At 39.1% G+C, this 19,619-nt stretch overlaps 1 protein-coding gene across 1 annotated transcript in view; it reads right to left on the reverse strand.

Moving 5' to 3' along the window:
• NAMPT (nicotinamide phosphoribosyltransferase) overlaps nt 1–18,912 on the reverse strand; it is a 31,226-nt gene extending 12,314 nt beyond the window's left edge. Inside the window, exons 1-4 of the mRNA XM_075208793.1 lie at nt 18,695–18,912; nt 1,839–1,995; nt 1,376–1,479; nt 262–390 (exon numbers count right to left, since the gene is read on the reverse strand). Coding sequence (XP_075064894.1) covers nt 262–390; nt 1,376–1,479; nt 1,839–1,995; nt 18,695–18,748 — 444 coding nt within the window. The 5' untranslated portion in view covers nt 18,749–18,912. The remainder of the gene's footprint in view (nt 1–261; nt 391–1,375; nt 1,480–1,838; nt 1,996–18,694) is intronic.
• Nucleotides 18,913–19,619: the final 707 nt, after the last annotated feature.

Consider the following 19,619-nt stretch of genomic DNA (forward strand, 5'->3'; position numbering starts at 1 on the left):
TTCTGGCGCTATAGCCCATCCATTTCATCTGAGCCTCTTGACCATTTTGGCATGCTTTTATGCACAGAGTTGCTGCCACATGATTGGCTGATTAGATGTTTGCATTAACGATCAGGTGTACCTGAGGGCCCACTGACTGTATGTCAGGTATTTTTATTTCAAGGTGGACACCTTACAGAAAAAAGGATGGAAAGTTAAAAAAACCAAAAAAAAAAACCCCAACTTTATGTTTTGCAAGTAGTGTAATAAAACAAATCAAACCTCTATCCAGTTTGTGAGCCAGAAGCATTCAGGATCTGTATTTTCAACTGTAAATAGTACATTCCCTCTAGGGATCACACTACCTTCAGAAACAGCCTTAACTTCAATAGGTAGATGGCCATCATATTTCTGTAAAACAGAACATATAGCAAAGGGTTAAATGGTACAATGTTATTCTGAAAGGAACATTTCTAATATAATGCTAAAACAACAGCCCTAAAGAATACTATTCATTTCTCATTCACATTGTGTTCTTATTCTAAAGTGCAGGGAGGTGAAAAATTTAAATCCTACAGATTTCATTTGGTTGCAAGTTTGAATTACCAGTAACATTTCAAATGTTGTACATGTGCAGATAGTGGGTAAAGGTACTAAAAACCATTTGTATTTCTACATTATTTTTACCTAAATTTTTATCAAATCTTAGAGTGAGGATCATAAAAATTCAAAGATTAAGAACCCCTGCTCCAGGGTAATCATTTTAGTGAAGGATTGACTTCAGTCGGTATTCCAGCCAATGTGAGGACAACCCTGTGTGGTCCATAGTTTGTGCACTTATAATGCTCATGAAACTAGAAGTGAACTACAAACCTAATGTTAAAGAGACTCTAAACTAAAAATGTGTGGTCAATGCAAAAAACAAAAAAAAACAAAAAAACAAAAAACAACAAATAGCGAAAAACAAACATTGTTTTTATGTTCATATTTGGATACAAAGACATTTCCAAGAGAGGCATGACGTTTGTTGATCTTCTACCTATTGAAATATCGTGGAATGACCTGAAGTAAGGAGCTTATGCATCTATGAGTGAAAGCAGTACCGTAAGGAGGAACTGGACAAAACAGCTGACAAGCAGGATTAAGCAATATTTATAGCCTACATTTGGTTATCATTTACTGGTATAAAGTCACTATATTACACCGGACTTTCCAGAGAATATTGAATCATTCACATCAAGCCCTGCCCAAACGGAACTTACAGTCTAAAATCCCTAACACACACATAAGCAAACAAAAAAAACCAAAAACAAAAACCTGAAGAAATATCTGTAAATATGCTATTTGTCAAACCACAACACAATCCCGTGAGGTAACATGATCTTGGTCCACTTACTTCTAGGATGTAATTCCATCCAGTCTCATTAAACACATCATCTTGAAAGTGCTCTCTGTATACCTCTTTGGCTTCTTTAATTTTCTCTTTAGTCACTACTTTTCCTGTTGAAGACCAAATAAACAGAAATTTGAAAATGGTGACAAGAGAAAAACCCATCCTAAGAGGTCACATCTTCTAGTACCGTATGCTCTTTCTTATGGCACCTGAAAGAACAGTATTCCTTTGTGGGAGCAAAATAGTAAGGTGCCAGGGTTGTTTTTGTATAGTCCCACTAGTCTGTCAAGCAGTGAAGCATTAAAGGTGTTCCTCAGTCAGAGCAATGGGAGGAGCTCGGCTGTTTGGGAAACACCATAATAGGTGTTCCAGTATTCGCAAAATATAATGCATTACAATTTATTTTTAGTTTTTGAATAATGCAATGCATGTGGTTTCATTTATTAGTGTTTTTAAACATACATACCTTTTAAATACTTTTTTAAAATATACTGTAGACCATAAAAGACAGTTTCTTCATATTTCACCTTCCTTAATTTTGAGTTTTCAGTCTTCTTTTCCCGACACTCAAAGTAAGAATACACTTTACTTGTATTTGGAGGGTACTGTTTATAATGTGTAACCTGTGGGAGAATGGAAAAAAAATATTTTATACATATACACAACTCCAATATTCAAATAAAAGCAATATTTGGCAGCCACCCAATTTCTCACTTTTTTTGCAAGAAAAATCACTATCCAAACAGGTGAAAAATTTCTAGTTTGTTAATACTTTAAAAACAAAAAAGTCATGGGATCTGGAAACCAGCTGTCCATGAAGTTTCAAAAAAACAGAATAACTCGCTGCTGTTCAGCAATGTTACACACATTATTACCAAGTGTTTCTTACTACAATTGCTATGAAGGAGATCTGCTTAACAATTTAGGGCCTGATTCAGAGTGAGATGTACACCTGTCTGCGTAGTGCATCTTTGCCCTACTTTTGCAATGCGCATGCTCATAAAGTGCACTTGAGCTGCTATGGCTATTTGGACCTACTACCTTTTGCCTTTTACAACTCTATATGCCTGAAGAGGTGTGAGGGGGGAGGGAAGGGGTGTTCCAACATAGGCAATATAAACTGAGGGTGTGTCCGAGCAATTGTGTACAGGCTCGGACTTGGAAGTAGCTGCAGATACGAATAATAAAGCAGTTGAGGATGACGAATTAGCAAATTGCTTGTAATTAGAAAGTTTGCAAATAATTTGCATATGCTTATTGAAGCTTTAGTCGCTCGGCCATAGATAAGGATTTGCTGAGCATGTTTTAGAGAATATAATTATTTTTTGTACGTATGCTGGGAAGTTATTCCTGCTGCTTTACAGCAATTGCATGCGTAGCATATAAAATGTTGGAAGTGTTTGAGGAGTGTGTCTGATGTTGAGAAGATGCATCTACTACTCAATCAGACCTGGAAGTATCTTAAACTCTGATTAGGATGTACATATACATGTAGAATTTTTTAAAATGTATTTTTAAACAAAATCCAGAATGTTCTTAATGTGTACTGCACATAAAATGCATTTTTAGAGTTTCTCTTACTTGCAAAACATGTTCTTTCATAAATACATGTCACTTACACCTGCCCTGTAGTTGCTGCAAATCATGACTAAAAAGCACGTACCCAAGAGAGACCCAGAGCTGGAATAGGCTGAATGTGCATGCACTCGACCTCGGCATGCCCTTGCTGTACCTGGCATACATGTATCCGCCCATTCCCGCCCCCTGTTTCACCCTGAATCTCGTAGGCAATGGGAAGTGTCATTTGCATTTGGACATGAACTGGATGTATTTTCATTCACTGGCATATGGTCCGTTTCACAGTATGTGTAGAGCAATACCACGCAAGATACAGAACACAATGGGTCTTGCGTCCAAAGTTGAATCAAGCCCTTATTGTCTAGGAGATTGGCAGAGGTCATTTTAGATCTCTTAGTAGATATTAGGCAGGGTGCAACAAATTACAGAGAAATGAATTAAGAAAATCCCAAGTCCCAAACATTCTGAATAAATCCTATTATATTATCTGTACTTATTTGAGGCTATGTTCCTTGACTATGAAACTTTAACTATACACTGACTGAAAGTGTGTGTTGGTGAGAGTGATTTGCAAAACTCATGATGCAGTTCCTGTTTGGGAAGAAAGATAAACAAAAAAACAGTAGATTTATTTGGCAAGAAACAAAAGAAAAAAAGCCCTCTAATCTTGAAAATGATTAAAAGCATTTTGAGCCACTTAGATTAGAAACCTTAATATTTGTATGATGTTTCAATTTAAAAATAAAATGAGAAAAGTTTTTAGGAAGAGTCCCTTAAAACTTTGAGCCCCGCACACATTTTTCCCCAAACAGGATGAGGTATGTGTGGCTTATACATAAAGATGTGCCCAATGCCTAGCTACCTATATGGTTTATGGTCTTTGCGTTTGACATCTTAACTGCAGGCTACTGCTGCTTTATTCTCTAGTCATATTATTCAATGTTGGATTTAGTCAGTGGCTTTTCAAGGAACACGGAATATCGCTTCTTCTTGAATCTGTACTAACTTGGAGGCACACACACAACTGGCTGTGTAATGTGGTTAGTATGCTAGTGACAATGTCTATTTGCTTAGGTCAATTATTTCTTCTGATTACAGTATATGTCACCCTCATAGAATGGGGGCATCTATTTTGTGGGCTGAATGAATAATTCATGAGGCCAACTAAAACAATATGTCAGGGCTCCTAAATATTAGTAAAACCTTGCATGGATAGTTGACAGGAACAGTTACTGGCTGCACACTTGCTCTTCATGAAAAAAACAATTGCCAATTTAAACATATTGGAGAAGTTAAACTAAAAAACAAAAGGATGTGGTTTCTCACAAAGAATTGCCCGCTGGATAAAGAAAAAAACTTGTTTAAAAAAAAAAAAAAAAAAAAAAAGACTTGAGTAAGAAAAGTAAGAAGAGTAAAAACTTGTAGTAGCTTAATTTCTGCTGACAAGCTCTGCTCTACATTATGGTGTACAGGCAGAAACTGCAACAATTCATTAAGACGACTTCAAAAGCGAAAGTACAGTATATGAGAAGTTATGCATTTAAACATTACTTTCGTATTCAAATATATTTGTGTTCCGATTATATGGACATCACAGTGGCCTAGTGGTTAGCACTTCTGCCTCACAGCACTGGGGTCATGAGTTTGATTCCCTTATCTGTGTGGAGTTTGTATGTTCTCCCTGTGGTTGCGTGGGTTTCCTCCGGGTGCTCTGGTTTCCTCCCACACTCCAAAACCATACTGGTAAGGTTAATTGTCTGCTATCAAAATTGACCCTGGTCTATGCCGCTCTGTGTGTGTCTATATTAGGGAATTTAGACTGTAAGCTCCAATGGGGCAGGGACTGATGTGAATGAGTTCTCTGTACAGCGCTGCGGAATTAGTGGCGCTATATAAATGATGGTAATGATTATAGCCCAACACACATGTACTAATGGGGCTCTCACTTCAGTAAGAAAGCAGATAAAATGTGAAGCAAACATAAATGCTAAATGAATCAAAGTTCAAAGGCTGATACTCTGAATGTTTGTTAGCTTGGCCCCATATGGTATTTAATAAATACATTCATTTAGAAAGGAAAAATACAGAAAGGTTCATCAGTGAGAGCGCAACAATAAACTGGGAGAGTTTATGAATAAATAGAAGTTATGTTCTAGGAAAACAACTAGGATACTCAAGTAGACTATTGTGCCTTTATTCTGACATCATAGTGTTCTAGGTCTAGCACTTATACCATTTTTATTTATTACTGTATCTTGGTACATAAAATGAACCGACAAATTAGGCCAGCTGAAAACATATTGCAGGAGGGAGAGATTGGGAGATGCCCCAGTGTGAAAACACCATCATTTGGGTACATGCATACATTCAGTTTACAGAAGTTACATAAGTAGGCAACCATAAATCCCTAAAAAAAAATCCACCATGGCACCATGTTATTAAATAAGCACAAAGGAGAAATCCTGTGTAACCAATAAGCAACCAGATATTGGAAGCCAAGAGTGGCAATATTATTTATATTTTTGTAGAAATGCGGTAGATATTACCAAGATACATAGCAATAAAAAAAATAATAATTATGTACTTATCACTTACTAAAACTTAGGCCTTTAAGTGCACATACTATTTTTGAGTAATATGTTAATTGAAATCAAACTGACAAAACAATTCCAGCCATGCATGACTGTATGCCAAAAATGTCCAAAGTAAATCCCACACATATCATCAATATATCCCTAGTCGAATACAGACAATTCCATAAGCACATGCGCTACTTCCAACACTTCACCACTTCAAGCATTTTAACATTCAGGACTAATATGCAGAAATTTGGAAACAACATTAATGAATGAACCACTATAGATTTCATTCATGCAAAATGTATGTCTGTTAAAGAGTCAGCAATTTTTGCTAAAATGTTGATTTAAAAGCTTTAAGCTGTCAGAACATCTTGGCTCTTCAACTTCTGCTTATCTGTGTGTGAGAGTAAAACATCCACAGATAGAGCTAGACATAAAGCAAGGCCAGCTCTGTCTGCTTGATTACAATGCTCAGAGTTGGGAACTTGGATAGTTTTACATTGCGCAGTATACATTGTTTAGATTTTAGTTTTTGGTGCAGTGCCATATTCTCCTAGCACTGGTCAAAGTGGGAATTTAGAAGAGGTGGTATGAAAAATGTAAGCGAATGAAATGTGACAGTATTACAGTGAAGGCAGTAGGAGAAGTGGCGGTATGGCATGCCACTGTATAAACCCCCGCTTCCACCACTGCTCCTAGGTTTTGTTACTTCAGTTAATTTGGTGGTACAACTGCCACATAAATGAGCAGTGTGCTCCCCTTAAATTAACATTTGCAGAGGCTTTTGTTTTAAAATGCATATTTTAAAAAATAATACAGCCAAATAGTACTCCCCCTCAATTTATAAATCTCTCTTCTCTCAGCTAGATCCCAGAACCTGCAATCTACACGGTCATCATTCGGACCCTCATCAATGTGTACATCATCCTCACACAATACTAAGTCATCCCTGCTGGAATCCACCTGTACAGACATGATGCAATTGCCAACAATGGCATTCCTCGTGGGATTTGTAGTTCATTTTACTGCAGAGCTGTTACGATTTTTGGCCAATTCTTTTAGACCAGACCAAACGGTTGTGCTGACTCATCTGCATCACCACTGGGTCTCTTGGGAAACAACGTTTTTTCCTACCAGCAGTTGCCAGAGAAACTGAAGAGACGTCATTGTGTCATGTACTACTTGAGCTGTCCGCTTGCTGACCAGGAGCTCATTGCATCTCTTGAGATCTAGGTCAGTTGGAAAGAAAGAAAATACATGGCTCTTAAACCCAGGATCAAGCACAGTTGCCAAAATGAAGTGATCCTATTTAAAGATGTTGCTAACTCTTGGATCCTGGCGAAGCGAAAAAAAAAAAGTACTTGATCTACAAGTCGAGCATAGTTAACGGAATTGCTTTGCTTCATCTCCTCCAATTTCTCTAGCTGCTTCTTAACCCACTTCATAGGTGACTACGTCGAGTGGACTCAGCACCTTGCACAACACTGAAAGTGTTCTCCACTGCACCGAACTAAATTACATTCACCCTCAAATTCTATTTTTCTTGCAGCTGCTGCAATCTCTTACATGCTGTTGCAGAATGCTGAAAATGTCCAGACATATTTCGAGACACAGACAGCATCTCCTGCATGCCACTGTCATTTTTTAAAAAGCTCTGTACCACCAAGTTGTGTGAACAAAACAAGGAATGTGATGAAATTCTCCCCGCGGTAATGCCCTCACAATATTAGTGGCATTATCAGAAATCACATATCCTCAGGAGAGTCCAAGCGGGATAAACCATGTTGCAATGACATCTTAGTTTTTTTTAAACAGATTGTCAGCAGTATGTTTACAGTGGGTAGAATGGCATTTTGCAGCCCAATGGCATTTTGCAGCCCAATAATTACATTTTTACGAACCTTCTGGTAGAGGCGAGGATTAGCTTTTCTAGTAAAATGGTGCCGAGGTGGAATTTGGTAACAGGGACGCAGGACCTCAAGTAACTGTCTAAAACCTGCTCCATTAATGGTGGATATTGGACGCATATCTAATACTAGCATAGTCGCCATGGCGCCTGTGAGTCGCTGTGTGACAGCTGTCATACTTGCTTCATCTTGCAAAGGATTGTTTAACAGTCAATTGTTGTAAAATACTAGTAGCCTTCTTGGTCTGCTTCTGGGTTGAAGAGCAACTTGGATGTAGGACCAACTCCAATCACTAGTGTGGATATTGATAATTAAGGCATTGGGGGTGTAGATTGCAGGTGCTTGGATCTAGCTGAGAGAAGGGAGCTAGCCGATACTGGACTGCTTGTTATTTTACCATAAGTTTCTGATTTTCCCCAAGAGCTTGCCATGAACTCTTTTCAAAAGGCGTAACATGGATGAGGTTCCTAGATGTTTAAAAGGTCCCTAACTCTACTGACTGTGGCTGTGCAATCGCTACAAATGGCTAGACAACTGTTGCCAGGATTGGTTAAGAAAATAATTCCACACATGAGGTGGATTTTTTTGGTCTTATGCCCAGGCATGACAATGGCCTTCTTATCATCAATGGTACATGATTTGCCACTGTAAAGTTCATTAACAGCACTGTTAGCTTAGCTGTCTTAAACCCATTGGTAGCTCTTGTGTTGGGGGGGGGGGGGGCGCAAACAAACAAAGCACTTCAGCCACAAAAGTGGCACTCCTTGTCATTGAAGTGCTTGTTTTTTTTAAAGTGTGCATGTCCTTTTTAAGATCCAGCATTAAGGTGAGTGGGAGGGCCCAAGGACAATTCCATCTTGCACCACTTCTTTTCTGCCACTATTGTGTGGCATTGTTTCCTAGATGTGCTATGAACTGCTGTGTGTTTGTGCAGTTACTCTGCCGATTAGTTTGCAACAGCTACAAGAAGAATAAAATTTGCCCTGACACCAACTGAAGCAAGAGATGGTAAGGAAATGGTAACAATTACTCTCTTTATACGCTTCAGAGGAGGGACAGCGAAAAGACATCAGAGTTCATTGGTTTGTTAAACTGTACCTGCTACCTCTTGTTTCTGTGCGAGTTTGATAAACCTTTTTAACATATTTCCCCAAGGACAATTCCATCTTGTACTGTGACATTTTGGCCTTGGTCTATCAGCTTGTGTAACAGTCGACAATTCAGGTTTTAACAGTATTATTAGGTCACCAATTCACATGGTGGACAGTACCATTAGTGAGACTATTCAAATGTGGACAGTATTATCATAGGGCTAGGGATATGGTTAAGGACAGGTGTAGGGATAGGGACAGGGTTAGAGTTGGGGATAATACTGTCTACCTTTGAATTGTCAACCTAATAAATACTGTCTACATTGCAATTGATATCCTAATAATACTGTCAATGTCATTATATTGTCTACTTTATAACTTGGTCTACTCTGCTGCCCAATCATATTATGTCAATCCAACGTTAGGTCCGAAGGACAATTCCATCTTGCACCACTTTTCCTTTCAGCTACCACTGTGTAGCAAAGTTTCCTAGATGTGCTATAAACTGCCATGTTCTTTGCAAAACTTAGCTTTCACAATAGACCCATTGGTGATGCAGATGAGTCAGCGCAACATTTTGACATCTGGTCTAAAAGAATTGCCAAGAATTCGTGACACCTCTGCCGTCACTCCACCTGAACCTACTATCAACATCAAATGGTGGAGGATCAATTTAATGACAGCATACAAATAGACATGTTAGACAGTCCCTTTACATACTGGGAGGGGGAAAAAAAAAAAAAAAAGGTAGTTTGGAGACCCATGTACAAACTTGCTTTGCAATACCTAAGCTGCCCATCCTCCAGTGTGTAATCAGTTTTCACCACAGCCAGAAACTCTGTCAGCAATCGGTGTAGGAGGCTACTTCCTAAAAATGTGTAAAAAATGAAGTTCATCAAAATGAACTACAAATTCCACGAGGAAGGCCTTTACCGCCAATTACATCAAAGTACAGAGACTTCTGTAATGGTGGATTCCAGCGGGGATGAATTAATATTGTGTGAGGATGATGTACACACTGATGAGGGCGAGGATGACAATGACATCTTGCTACTGTAGAGTTCACTGACAGCACTGTTGGGCTTAAGGCAGCTAAGCTATTGGTAGCTTGTTTCTGTGGGGGCCCAAACAAACCAAGCAGTTTAGCCACAAAAGTATCACTCCTTGTCATTGGGAGTGTTTGGTTTGTTAAACTGTACACAACCTTTTAAATTTCTAACATAAAAAGGTGAGTAGGAGGGTCCAAGGACAAGTTCATCTTGCACCACTTTTCTTTTCTGCCACTGCTGTGTGTTTGTACCATTGCTCTAACGCTTAGCATCCAGCCAGCTTGCTGAAGTCTTGGCCCAAATGTGGATGAAAATAACTGTGACCTGTGAGGTGTTCAAAATTGACTGGAAATTTGTGTTATTGAGGTTAATAATGATGTAGGAGCAAAAAGAAAACACACACAAAAAAAAAAAAAGCCAAATTATGTGATTTTACCATATTTTAGCAATTTTTCAAACAAATACAGATCCAAAACCAAACCACGTGAGGGTGGTTTTGCCAAAACCAAAACACGAATGTAATACAGATCCAAAACCAAAACCTGGGGGGTCAGTGAACATCTCTATTAACAACACTTTTTCCAAGCCAACAGCAAGCATCTGAGCAGGGTCTGGGGATATGGGAAACACATGGGGATAGCTTTTCCAATAGTCAACAGAATTGGCAAAGTTGTGTGGCTATAGGTCCATCTAGCCTTCGCTTCTCATGTCTGCTTATTTCCAATAGTATCCATTGTTTCAGTTAGTATCCTACATGATGATAGGAGTTCTTATGCCTTAATGTCTAGATCAAAATAAAAATAAACCTGGCATAAGGTGTCAAGCCAAAAAACAAACAGTCAGTAACTCAGTCCCTGTACCTTTTGGTACACTTCTGTGTCCTGTGGGGTGGGCTACAGCATCCATGTGGTCCCTGGGATTGAGGTCTGCAGGTAAACTTGTTTGAGATGGGCTAGGATAGGTTCACCTGTGGTGCATATGGGTGCTCTATATGTCTGGGACTGTTCGACTCATTAGATTCCTGGTGTTTGGAGCTTTGCTATACATTGTGGTGTGGCTGCTGTATGGCTTGGGGATTGTATAGGTGTGGGTAACTGGTTAAGAGCGGGAATTAGGCAGCAGGCATGATCGATCGGGGAAAACAGTTACTGTGGTTTAAGAAACTGAGCTGTAGTTCCGATTGCTTTGTACCAGAAATCGACAGGGCTCAATGCAATCACTGCTGTATCAAATGCCTTGTTAAAATCTAAATAAACCACATTCACAAATCAACCTGGATTTATTACTTAAGGTACAGAGTTTTAAAAAAAAAAATCCACTAGATTTGTTTGACATGATCTTAGCAGCAATTCCATGCTGCCTTGGGTCATATATATATATATATATATATATATATATATATATATATATATATATATATATATATATATATATATATATATATATATCCAACATATTGTGCAGCTTTTTAAAGAGAATGTTAATCACTTCCAACATCCATGCCCCAGTGGAGCTTAGTATAAATTCCCTACCATATAAACTAGGATCAATTCTGTTCAAAGCCAATTAACCTAATAGTATATTTTTGGGCTCCAGTGATGTAAGGCAACAATGCTAGCCACTGAACATATCCTGTATTTTAAGCAAAGATATGTGGGTTTGCGCTCCCTTTGTTTACTATACTTCTATATATCCTGTATTTTGACTGTAAATAATAAAAGTTATTACATAAGCGCCCTTTCTATTAAAGGTTCTCAGGTCTATAGTTATCTTCGTTGCACTGCCTTTTTTGCACAGTATAGTTGCCACAATGATGGGCTCTTCTTCGTATATACTAATAGAGCACCCTATTCTCATTGGACTGAGGAGTGGGGGACGAAAAGGCCCCGTTTATCATGTTGTGATGGTCCTAGGATTACAGAGGGCAGCCCAGCTAAAAGCTTTTGATTATATTTTCTCCCATTTAAGCATATAAACACTGTACACCGACAACAATGTAGGAACACTACAATCTTTTTGTAAATGTATACATGTCGAAGGTCTTTTCCTATTATCATTAACTAATTATCTACTTTTATTCTGAACACAATCTCCGTTACGGTAGTATAGCTGTACAATAGTAAGACAAATAGATAAGAAACACATTTGTCATGACAAATGCATAATGTATAATGTATTTTGAATTTGTTTCCCAACCAGGGTCTCATCTGCGTGGGGTTAGAGTATGTTCTCCTAGTGTTTGTATGGGTTTCCTCCCGCACTCCAAAAACACACTGGTAGGTTAATTGGCTGCTGACAAATTAACCTTAGTGTTTGTGTCTGAGGAAATTTAGACTAAGCTCCATTGAGGCAGGGGCGGATGTGAATGACAAATATTCAGTGCTGTAGAATTGGTGGTGCTATATAAATAATGTCCAGGACTAGAAATCTAGATAAAATCATGACCTTAGAAACATTAAAAGAAGAAAAATTAATTTTGAAGTTCACTATAATATGGACTAAATACAACTAATTGAAAATTTGAATTTAATACAGGAGGTGGGTGTGTAAAATCTTCTCATCAATTTCACAGAAACCACACAAGACCATACTGTGCTACTGTCAGGTTATGGCATCTCCCAATATGCACAGCACACTCATCGCCTTCAACACTCTGCTCATCTGATTAGAAACAGTTTTGTCTGATCTTCCCCATTTCATCTCTTACTGTTCCAGAAAGTATCTAGGTATGACGGACAGACTATTGCCATAGCACTTTTTTTTTTGCAAACAAGCACACTTAAACCAGTGTGAAATAAATGTAATGCAGTGGTATTTTCCCAAAAAAATATTATTGCTATATGTTTTATTGAAATAAATGCCTTTTTGTATACATTCAGGCAGAGTGAAGCAGCGAATCAGGGTGAAGCTCATTCATACTGAATCTGTACAATGCAGATAAGTTTTTCTGGCCCAAGTCTTGCTGCGTCAGTCCTATATGTTGAAAAAAAAAAGTGGCCTTGCCACATGCACTAGTGCTCTAAAGCCCATGTTCTCAAGCTCCACATATACCCCGAGAGCTCAGATGCATTCAAATGATACATCAGCATATTAAATATAACTCAAAATGTATTTGTATGAAGTTAAAAAAAACAAACAAACAAAAAAACACCCCGTACACATTTTACACCAATCAGACAAAACAGTTCTGACGCATCAAGGCATAGATTTCAAAAGGTGTCCTGTGGTATCTGGCACCCAGACGTTAGCAGCAGAACCTTTAAGTCCTGTAAGTTGCTAAGTGGGGCCTCCATGGCTCAGAATTGTTTTTCAGCACTCCCCACAGATGCTAGATCGGACTGAGATCTGGGGAATTTAGAGGCCAAATCAACACCTTGAACTTTTTGTTATGTTGCTCAAACCATTCCTAAACAATTTTTGCAGTGTGGTAGGGTGCATTATCCTGCTGAAACAAGACCACTGCCATCAGGAAAGAACGTTGCAACAATGTTTAGGTAGGTGGTACGTTTCAAAGTAACATCCACATGGATACCAGGACCCAAGGTTTCCAAGAAGAACATTGCCCAGAGCAACATCCTGCCTCCGCTAGCTTGCCTTATTTCCATAGTGCATCCTCTTGCCATCTCTTCCCCACATAAACTAGGCACACGCACCTGGCTATCCACATTATTTAAAAGAAAATGTGATTCATCAGACCAGGCCACTTTTTTCCACATTGCTCCATGGTCCAGTTCTTGTGCTCACATGGCCATTGTAGGCCCTCTTGGCAGTGAATAGGGGTCAGAGCACTCTGACCAGTGTGCGGCTATGCAACCCCGTATGCAGCAAGCTGCGATGCACTGTGTGTTTGACACATTTCTATCATAGCCAGCATTCATTTTTGTCAGCAATTTGTGCTGCAGTAGCTCTTCCATGGGCTTAGATGGGCTTAACTTTACTCCCCATGTGCATCAAGGAACCTTGGGTGCCCATGACGTGTCACCGGTTGTCCTTCTTTGGACCACTTTTGGTAGGTATTAGGTACTAACCACTGCATACTGGAACCACTCCCCCAATACCTGCCGTTTTGAAGATGTTCTGACCAAATCATCTAGGTATCACAATTTGTGCCGTTGTCAAATTCGCTCGGATCCTTATGCTTGCATATTTTTCCTGCTTATATTATACTTTTTTTAAGTGAAAACAAATTTATAAGTATTTGCTTGGTAGAAACACTTAGATTAGAAGACACTGAATATGTTCACATATATTAGGGGGTACATAGATCTAAGCGAACAAACTTTAGGAAGTCCTCTATAAAAACATTTCCCACCACACAGATTTATGGGTTTCAAAAAAGCAAAAAATGATGCTCTGAAGGCTCATATTATATACTATAACATGACGTTTCTGCATGTGCAGCACGATGGCTAAGTGGTTAGAACTTATGCCTCACAGCACTGGGGTCATGAGTTCAATTCCCGACTATGGCCTTAACTGTGTGGAGTTTGTATGTTCTCACTGTTTGTGTGGGTTTCCTCCCACACTCCAAAAACATACTAGTAGGTTAATTGGCTGATAGCAAATGGACCCTAGTCTGTGTCTATAGTAGAGAATTTAGAAGGTAAGCTCCAATGGCGTAGGGATTGATGTGAATGAGTTCTCTGTACAGCGCTGTGGAATTAGTGGCGCTATATAAATAAACGGTGATGATAATGATGTGCAATGAGATACTTGTGTGCATTAACCTACCACTATTCTGTGCAATAATGCACTAAAGCTATATACTTACTAATGTCTGAAATGCATTTAATTCATTAAAATGCAGGGAAAATGCATAAACCACATTACATATCTATGATATGTATATATTGACCAACTGAAATGGAACAAGATATTAAAAGTAAAGATTTACTGAAATGATATATTGAAATTATAAGCAATTTTTCAGTTGCAATACCTTAATAACTCACTGGCATAGATGATATAGTATTTTGTAAATACAAATTTCATGTCATTTTCACTATGGATCTCAATTACTGATGCATATTAATCCTTTTATATCAAATGGAACTTGTGATGGTAGCTATATCATATTAGTAACACATAGTATTCCCTCTGAAAATGAGTGTCAAGGTTCCTGGAAAGCATATGTGCAATGAAATGCACAATTCAGAGGTTTACTTAAGTTTTCAGACATGCCATCCTAACAATCAGAGAGTGAAAAGTGTGCATGGAATTCTGACTACAGCCCTTTTTCCAGCTACTTTATGCACTTTCAGTTTCTTTTCTGTATTTCTTTTTAGTTACTAGGAAATGAATCCTGTTACACCATCAAAATCAAATTCTAAGTACTGGTAATAATATCATATCACAGTTATCTGATATGGAAAACACCTGAAAACAAAAATATAAAAAAAATAATCAGAAATCCCTAAGCAGAGCAATACACATTTGGAAAATACCTACAATAAAGTGTAGCAAAGAAAAATGCAGGATCAACTTTGTGATATTTTAATTGACTTATTCAAGTTGATTTGTAAAAGAAGAAAAAAGGCAGAAGTTAGAACCTACAAATAGATTTCATAGTTTTAGTGAAGAAATGTATGTAGAATATATGTATATTTGATTTGTGGAGAGGCAATTTAACTTTTCACTTCCTAGAACACAAATCATACATATATTATGCCATACAGATTCAGGTGGCTTAATGCACCATGTAACATCTATTCCAAGTAAAAAAAAAAAATCTATATATTTGATAATTGGTGGAATGTTCTCAGAAACACTGACAACTCTGATTAACTATTTTCCCCAAAAACATCCCCCTTTTTATATATACTACCCAATGTATGGAAATCTCACCCATTTCCTCAACGAACATCGAGGGCTTTGTTGTTCAAGCGTATTATGAGAACAAACGTTCTGAGATACTGACGCAGAGAGTGTTCCGAACACACTTCGCGCTATGTCGAAATGCATCTATACCAGATTGAAAAACGATTTTGCTATGGATTTCTAAACTTTGGGCAACTGGATCTACAATGAAAAGAAAATCACCTCACAGACCTAGGACCATTAGAACGCCAGATAATGTGGAAGTAGCGACAGTATACATTCAGCAATCAACAAGATGTTCCGCTCATAAGCATGCCATGGCACTGGGGATAATAAGTCAGAGTTTGAGGAGAATTTTACATGCAGATTTATAATTACCTTACAAAATTATATTGGTTCAAGAATAAAGTGAGGGGGATTATGCCAAGAGCAGAGCCCTATGTGAGAAAATTCTTGAACAGGTTCCTGCTACAGCCGTTCTTCTGAGTAGTGATGAGGCTCACTTCCAAATCAGTGGAGCCGTAAACAAGCAGAATTTTCGCTATTGGGCTGAACATAACCCTCGTGAACGCCAGGAACGACCACTCCACTCTCCTTGCGTGACTGGTGCGCAATTGCCAACTTTGGTGTGATTGGCCCATATTTTTTTGAGGAAAGTGGTGCAACAGTCACTGTGACCTCTGACCGGTATGTTGAAATGTTGGAGACCTTTCTGCATCCCAAACTGGCCAATGTGTATATGGAACATATGTGGTGTCAACAGGGTGAGGCCACAGCTCACAAACACGTTTACGCGGGATGTAGAGTGAAATGTTCCCTGGGTGTTTGATCTCTTTAAGGGGAGAAGTGGGGTGGCCGGCATGCTCACCAGATTTAAGCCCATGTGACTTTTTCCTTTGGGGATAACTGAAGGAAAAGGTTTTCAAACATCGTTCTCTTGAAGATTTGAAGGAAAGAATCAGACAGGAAATCGAAGCCATTCCACCTGATATGACCCAGAGTGATGGAGAAATTCTGGGAACGTCTTCAGCAATGTATTACAAAAGGCGGCTGACAATTGTCTGATATGATTTTTAAAACCCATCAACAAAACAGTCTTATGTTCTTTTCAGAAATAAATACAATATTTTCCTAAATACTTTTGTTCATTTTTTATACCTTTTCGAAATGTGGGAGATCTTTATGCCCCACCCTATATAACACTATATGGTGTACCAAATGCAGCACTTTTCATGTAAGAAATTACCTCAGATTGGCGAGCAAGGTGATTGGGTTTTCAATGGGTACAGACATGGATTAACCTGCTATAATGGCTGTGTTAACAGGTGCTCAGGTGCCAGAAGATGGGATTTATTCAGAGGGGCTGCCGATAGGCCTTTTTACACATTTCCACAAGATCATGTGTATTACTGACATATTGGAACAAGACTTCATTAAATAGCAATTAATTTCTGATTCATTCATATTTTATAATGTTTGTTTAGGAATATGGAATTCTTCCAAATTCCTACATGCAGAACAAAATTCTATATTCACATTCATGTTTTTGCAAATTGTTACTTCATTAATATGGATTTCCCAGAAAACACTACTTGTTCTAACTATACAACTGTTAAGTGCATACAAAATAAAGTTCAGCTAGTATGAGAACACACTTCTGCTAAGATACTGAAAAATAAAACCCACAACAAACAAATTGTGATGTAAATGTTCCTCAGATTGCAAAAGTCACTAAGTTAGTAGCACTAATCCAGGCATTAGGAAAGCCTCTGTACTTTATTAATTGTTGAGTCATAATGGCTGTGCAACTTCCAAACTTGTCCTTAAATGCCACCAGCAGGTCAGATTTAAAAACATAATGTATGCTTATGCTAAATGAAGGTTAAAGTATGTAACATAAGAAAAGCATGCAAGAAAGTATGTAATATAATACAAATAATGCAGCACAAGTAACATCACAACTGGGTATGGCAGCACAGATTTCCATTTCCAGACCCATTTTTGTGCATTGTAGAACTAGCATTAAAAATGCTAGTACAACGCGCGAAACAGACAACTTTGGGTATGTCCTTAATGTCACCTGTTCCTACAACAGCACATATTTCAATGGGTGACAACCAGTTTGACACAGCTTCAGAAGAAAAAAAATACTTACACACATTTGAAAGTGCTTCAAACATGAAAAATGAGAATTTAACATAAAGACACATCTGATGCTTTCTATTTGGTCCCAGTAAAGAGTTAACTTGCTGAGAGCCATGTTAATGCTTTTCCTAACACAGACCTTGGTAAAGCACTCTGCACTGGACTAAAATTCCAGAGATAATGACATTGCTATACTGTTCTCTATTTTATTAGTGAAGTTGAAGGGAGTTTATAAAACAAAATGAAGAGACCACAAGCCAACTACTGAATGGGATTCTATATACTATTTCACATTTCATTTAATGACAGGGGCTAATAAATATTTTTTGAGTCTCCTATATACACACGATTTGTGAAGAAATCCAATGACATCCAATTGCAACATAGCAATAGTGAGACAGTTTGGGATCTAGACATGTACATGACTGCATGTCATCACCCACGAACAGAAGTGAAAAACTTACTAACATTTCCCTGTACAGCTCAACACAGCTGCTCAACTGTGCCTATGCTTATGGTGCACACTAATATATGTATTCCCATAGCTTGCAAACAGAAACTGGAATAACAGGCTAAATAGTATCCAACTTCTGATTACTATGGAGAAAATATGGTGCAACAAGGTGTCAGGAGACTTTCACCGTGGATATGCACGATTCTAAATTAGGATGAACTTTTGCTTAGAAGAAAGAAAATACATGCGGGCATCAATTACAGGACAAGAGACCTCCATGTGTATAGGGGGGATATTGTGAAATATAGATTGCCTTGTAGTTTTACGAGATGCTGCCTCTTGCAAATGATAGTCAGACTGGACATAGTGGCTTTAATATATAGTGATTAACATTACTGCTCTTCGGTAATACGCCAAGTGCAAATAGTCTCCGCCAATGGAGAGTGGTACGCCTTTCTGAGGGGACCATGCAGACTGTACCGATACCTGACCTTCACACCGCACAGCCATGGCCGGGACACACGCACTCACCGAGGAGTGGGCTATGCGCTCTGACCACACAATGCTCCCCGTTCCCCTGTCCCGGTGCTTCCATACAGTCAAGGAGGCCACGATTCCTTTGAGGATGGCTATAGATAAGTATAGTGATACAGCCGCGACATCCCTCCCCTCCAGATGACCGCGCCACAGTACGGGTCTCACCTTGTACGAATCGGTCGCCAGCAGAATATTGAACTCAGGTTCCCGGCATTCCATCTCCGCACCGGTAACTGTCAACACACGCTCCGCGGCACTCGGAGAACAATACTGAGCCGCGCGGCGTTCCGTTCTTCAATACCTTCTCTCTGCGAGGACGGAGGCGGGGCCGTTGTGTGCCGTGACGTCACAGGGAGGTGCCGCCATCTATAACCTAGTCAGATTTAGCGATGCTCGGTCTCGGAGCAATTTTTTTTTTTTTTTCGACTGGAGAACAATGACGTAAAATCGTCAGGTCTGTCATTGGGTGGCACCAGCCCTCCGGGATTCGCCCAGAGCACGTGTGCCGACCTCGCCCCCCCGTGCGCGCTGTGCTGCTGTCAGTTTCGCTTTTGCAGAATGAGCGCACTAGTCAGTGCCCTGTGTAAGAAATGAAAGTATGATTGTGTCTTATACTATCACATGCCCTTCTACCATTTTATATACAGCTACACCCCTGACCCTTTGTCCTTATTTTAGATCTGGATTACTATAATTTATTAATCTTTATATAGTGCAAACATACTCTGTAGTGCTTTACAATTGAGGACTTCAAAGTGGGACAGTCGACGAAAGGGGGGGTTTCTACATTATTATCCTATGCAGGGCAGAAGTGAGTGGATTTACCTCCCAGCATTTTGGTCCAAGTTGGGGACAGAACCCACAAATATGGTCTGTCCTGCCTAAATAGGGACAGTTGGGAGGTATGCACACAGCAATGTTTGTCTGGGGGACAAAGGGCTGTTTGAGCATAGAAAGAGGACACGTAAGTTTTGTGCGAAACTGGAGAGGTGGCAAATGGCGCACACATATGCACCCATACAGACTTGCCCGATTCCGGCACTTATGACTACCTGCGCCAGCAGGAGAGGCAGGACGGGGGAGAGATGAG

Source organism: Mixophyes fleayi, chromosome 4, assembly GCF_038048845.1.
Source record: "Mixophyes fleayi isolate aMixFle1 chromosome 4, aMixFle1.hap1, whole genome shotgun sequence".
Lineage (NCBI taxonomy): Eukaryota > Metazoa > Chordata > Amphibia > Anura > Limnodynastidae > Mixophyes > Mixophyes fleayi.